The 5113-nt window shown below is 38.0% G+C and overlaps 1 protein-coding gene across 1 annotated transcript; it reads left to right on the plus strand.

Moving 5' to 3' along the window:
- The first annotated feature begins 3240 nt into the window (after positions 1-3240).
- LOC100654988 (olfactory receptor 4C45-like) lies at positions 3241-4844 on the plus strand. Its single transcript, XM_003412076.3, has one exon. The coding sequence runs from the start codon at positions 3683-3685 to the stop codon at positions 4640-4642; it is 960 nt and encodes a 319-aa protein (XP_003412124.3). The 5' UTR covers positions 3241-3682; the 3' UTR covers positions 4643-4844.
- The last annotated feature ends 269 nt before the right edge of the window (positions 4845-5113 follow it).

Consider the following 5113-nt stretch of genomic DNA (forward strand, 5'->3'; position numbering starts at 1 on the left):
TCTGGACTAGACTTCAGGAATTGTGTCAGTCCGGCTTAAAGGTAAAGTTTGATAATGAAGATCATGATTCCCTAAGTGGCTGTAGCCAGCTCTTAACTATCTCAGAAGCTGAAGGAGAGAACATAATCATGGAGCCTCCTTTCCACAGTGTTTCTGTTTTTCCATCTCTGATGTCTTTATATGTGGGCGATTGTTGGAGTGTGACTTTCTCAATGGCTACTCTGTGAAAGCATGGTACTTAATTCTAAAACAAACAAACCAAAAAAAACCATTGCCATCAAGTTGATTCTTACTCATAGCAATCCTATAGGAGAGAATAGAACTGCCCCATAGGGTTTCCAAGGAATGGCTGGTGAGTTGGACCTGCCAAGCTTTAGTTTAGCAGTCAAGCTCTTAACCACTGCATGGCCATGGCTCTTACCTAACTCTACATCCCCATAGTTCTCCGTAGAGTAGAAGGATAGGCTGTTGTTCCCTTTAGTTTTCATAGAGCTAATTCTGACTCATGTCAACTCCATGAGAAGACCTACTTCATAGGGTTTTCTTGGCTGTAATCTTTAAAGAAGCAGATCACCAGGCCTAGCTTCTGTGGTACCGCTGGGTGGAACTGAACGGCCAACTTTTAGGTTAGCAGTCGAGGTCGAGGTCAAACTGTTTGTGCCACCGAGCGGCCTCAAAGGAAAGGCAACATTCTGCCAAATACATCAAGAGAGTCAACCATCAAGGTACTAATCTGGAAGGAAGTTAATATATTTATGACTTTTAAATGACTCAATCTTTGGTATCTGGGAATCCTGCAATCAAAGTCCCCTCAGTCAATCATTAATAAAAATGTCACAATATCTCAAGGTAGTAAGGCACATAACCTTGAAGACTGGTATTTCCATACTGGGAACAACCATCTCATTTAGATCAGTCATGTTTTCAGAGAGAAATCCATTCTCTGAACTCTGGCCTGTGCATAAAATCAACCACACATCCTACTCCAGGTTTACCAATGCCACAATGACCAGCACAGCCTTATTCAGAATGCTTCCAACTTCCTCTACCAAGTCTCATCCCAAACTATAGCCAGAGGCCTATCTTTAAGCCAAGCTCAACTCATTTTCAAAAACTGGCCTCTGCTAATGTTTGTAGGTGTCAAGTGGGAGTAAGTGAAAGACTTTGGCTGATGCTTTGGCAAAGGTTCCACCAGGGCCAATTACCAATCCTTTGATGACTGAGAAGTCAGTGCATTACCACATCCTACACTGTGTGACAGTCTATTTAAACATCTCTCTAGAGTCAACGACGAAAGAATTATGAAGACAGGACTGTGAGCAAATGACGGCAAAAAAAAGCCACATATGAACAAGCCCAATATTTGTTTGGGAAACATGGCTCCCAAGCTTAGTGGGTTTCTAGGCAAACAGAATCAGAAAGTGAGTTAGAATCAGAAATAAAAGGAATTCTCTCCACACTGCTAATGGACATTTTGGGGACCAAAAACTTGGCAGAGTTGATTTGAGAAAACAATGCCCAGTCAAGTGGTCTTGACTCACCAATACATTTTATAAATCTGTATACTAGCTCTCCCTGATTTGAAAATGTTTGCATTATTCTCAAGGTTTTCAATTTGTTTTGAATATAATACTGAGATATGAAAACATATATATATATATACATATTTTGAAGATTCACTTATACTTCAATGGGAAGCCAAGAAAGTGAGAAGAAATTAAATACTGGAGCAACAGAAGGTAACTAAAATAGCTAATTTTCTCAGTAAATCCAGACTGGTAAGTGGGAACCAAAAATAAATTACAATGCCTAAGATTTGGGGAGTTATCTAAAGAGATAAGAATGTCAATGTCTCACTTGTTAGATTTTGATTTGGAATTTCTTCCTAGAAATGCGTACATTTCAGGCTCATGGAGTCTACTTGCCGCTGTGTTGCAAATGCCCAGAGGGGAAGATACAATTGCTAAAAACTGAGGAATTCACAATCAACTAGCCCCAGATCAGTGATAATTAAATTTGTTTCCCAAAATTCCAAGTACACTCGCTTAATTTAACCCACAAGTTATTTCCACTGAAATTGTTTTTGTAGGTAGATTCTGTAACTCGTAGGTTGGTATTTTTCTGCAAAAACGAATTTGAACACAATAACGTGATATTATTTTCTGTTAACATCTATGCATCTGGTTAGAGATTTACAGGAATAATGACAGCATTGATAGACACCACCCTATACACTGCCTCTAGAAGATGTCTAGTCCACACTAACCTCTAAAAAGAGATTTATTCAACAAATGAACAAATGATTGGTCCCCATAGAAAACCTGGCCCCAAATATCAATAGAAATCTTATCTGTTATGTTGCCAGTCCAGATGCTGTTAAGAATGATTGAAATGACTTTTACAACATTGTGGTTGACATTTATGTCTCACCAAGTAGACTGATTACCCACATAGTCTCAAAAGCCATGGATAGAGTTAAATAACTGAGGGTCTGAGCTCTCCTGAAAATTGAAGATTTTTTCCTCAACTTTATTGAAGTCAAGAAGTCTGTAATACCAAATTTTGTGTGCATAAATTTTTAAGGAAAAATACATACTTTTGTTTTTGCAGAGGTTGGGGAGGAAGGAAAAAAGAATGAAATATAACCCTTTCATAACAATAACAATAACATGTACTCACTCTTGTAAATCATGTACAGATCATTCCCAAAAAAGAATATTCTTGTATATGTTCACTGTTTCCACCAGTTAGCAACAAAAAGTCAAGTTCATCTTAGCTGATCAAATTTGTGCCTAAAGGAAAAATGGTATTATCTTAAATGGACATAATATTTCTGTCTTGTCGCTAGGAAATTCAGGGAAACTTCATGATTCATTTAATTCCCTCTATAAATTGCAAGTGGGGAAATATACCTAATCCAGAGCATTACTCTATATGTGATGAAACATGCATTGCATGCAAAATTCATTTAAGAGATATTATGAAATTTTTAGAGGATTTCACAACACTTATATATCCATATCAAAGGTGAACTGCTGGAAAGATTAAGAGTGAGATAAACAGTCGTGTTGAGTCAGATAAAATATGCAGGGCTATTGAATGCATGCTGCTTGATAGGCTGTTATAAAAATCGTTCCTGGGCATATTAAAAGAAAAAAAATCTCCATCTGCAGCTCTGTCCATATCTGTATGTGCATGTGCGTTCACTTGACAGAAAGGAATAAGAGATTAGGGGACACGGCTGACAGAGACATAGCATTTTTTGGCAAGTCTGTATGTGATACATAGTTGACTTTTCGAAGAATGTTGTGTTCATATGCTTATAAATATCCATGCCAATAGACAAGTATAGCATTCAAAATAATTCTTATTGGTGAAATTTTTCACCCAAAGTCTTGGAGAATTGTAGAGACAGAGAGGAAGCTTGGAAGTCAGCCATAAATCATCATTCATAATAACACATTGCTTTTATTGAGATGTTTGTACAGTGTTGATACTATTTGATCAATATAAATTAGGAGAAATTTAATCTCCTTTTTTCTTCTTTATGATTATCTGCCAAATGGCAGAGCTGAGGGGATTGTAGCTCCATCAATCCCAGATTTCAGGACTAAAGAGGTGATGGAATATTTTTCAATTCAATTAAAAATACTATCAGTCAGAAACGTTGTGATCTTTTCAGATGGGGCACATGTCCTCAACCCAGGCTGCAGTAGTGAAAAGGATGAACAATGTAACAGAATTCATCTTGCTGGGCCTGACTCAGAATCCAGAACTGCAGAAACTCTTATTCCCTGTGTTTTCAATCACCTACTTGATGACATTGGCAGGTAATCTGCTCATCTCAGTCACTATCTTCATCAGCCCAGCCCTGGGATCTCCCATGTACTTTTTTCTGTCCTGTTTGTCCATTATAGATGCTTTCTACTCTTCCTCCATAACTCCCAAAATGATCTTTGACTTGATCTCTGAGAAAAACACCATATCCTTCAATGGCTGCATGACTCAGCTCTTTACTGAACATTTTTTTGCTGGAACTGAGATCATTTTGTTAATGGCAATGGCCTATGACCGCTATGTGGCCATCTGCAAGCCCTTACACTACACAACCATCATGAGCAGGCCTCTGTGTAGTTTCCTGGTTGGGATGGCTGGGATTCTGGGTCTTATTCATGGAGGGATCCAGCTTTTGTTCATGGTCCACTTACCATTTTGTTGCCCCAATATCATTGACCATTTTATATGTGATTTAATACCTCTCCTGGAGCTGGCCTGCACAGACACTCACACTTTGGGGCCCCTGATTGCTGCCAATAGTGGCTCAGTATGTTTGTTCACCTTTTCTATGCTGGTGGCTTCCTATGTCGTCATCCTCCACTCATTGAGGTCTTACAGCTCTGAAGGGCGCCACAAAGCCCTCTCTACATGTGCTTCCCATGTTACTGTTGTCGTCTTATTTTTTGTACCTTGTTCATTCCTGTACTTAAGACCCATGACTTCCTTCCCTGCTGACAAAGCTGTGACTGTACTTTTCACCCTAGTAACTCCTATGTTGAACCCTTTAATCTACACCCTGAGAAATGCAGAAGTGAAAAATGTCATGAAGAAGCTCTGGGGTCAAATAATGAAAACCAATAATTAAATAAATCTTGCTATTGAAATAATTAAAAAAAAAAATTTCTGATTAAACTTAGGACAGTTATTTCTCCTATCTGGATCAATTTGCTTCAGGAGCCCACATGTTGTGGGCAGGGTTGACTTTTTCACAGTAGACACAGTGCCTAGAGCTTCAAACAGTGGAATTTTTCTGTCTAGAATATTTCATTTTTTGAAGATAATGGTGCCCCTACCAATAGGTAGGTATGAGCATCAATGAAACAATGTAATATAAAGAATTATCATCTCTTTAACTTATTGACTGTTTACTATTTTTAAAGCGTATTATATTCCTTTTCACATTTAATTGTCACAACAGTCTTATAAATTAGACACTATTGTTATTTCCAACTTATAAACTAGGAAACTGAGGGTTGGAGAGGTTAATTATAAAGCTAAATGTCAATTAGATAGAATTTGACTGAATCAGAATTCAAATACAAGCCTGTGTGACCCA

The sequence above is a fragment of the Loxodonta africana genome, chromosome 7 (assembly GCF_030014295.1).
Source record: "Loxodonta africana isolate mLoxAfr1 chromosome 7, mLoxAfr1.hap2, whole genome shotgun sequence".
NCBI lineage: Eukaryota > Metazoa > Chordata > Mammalia > Proboscidea > Elephantidae > Loxodonta > Loxodonta africana.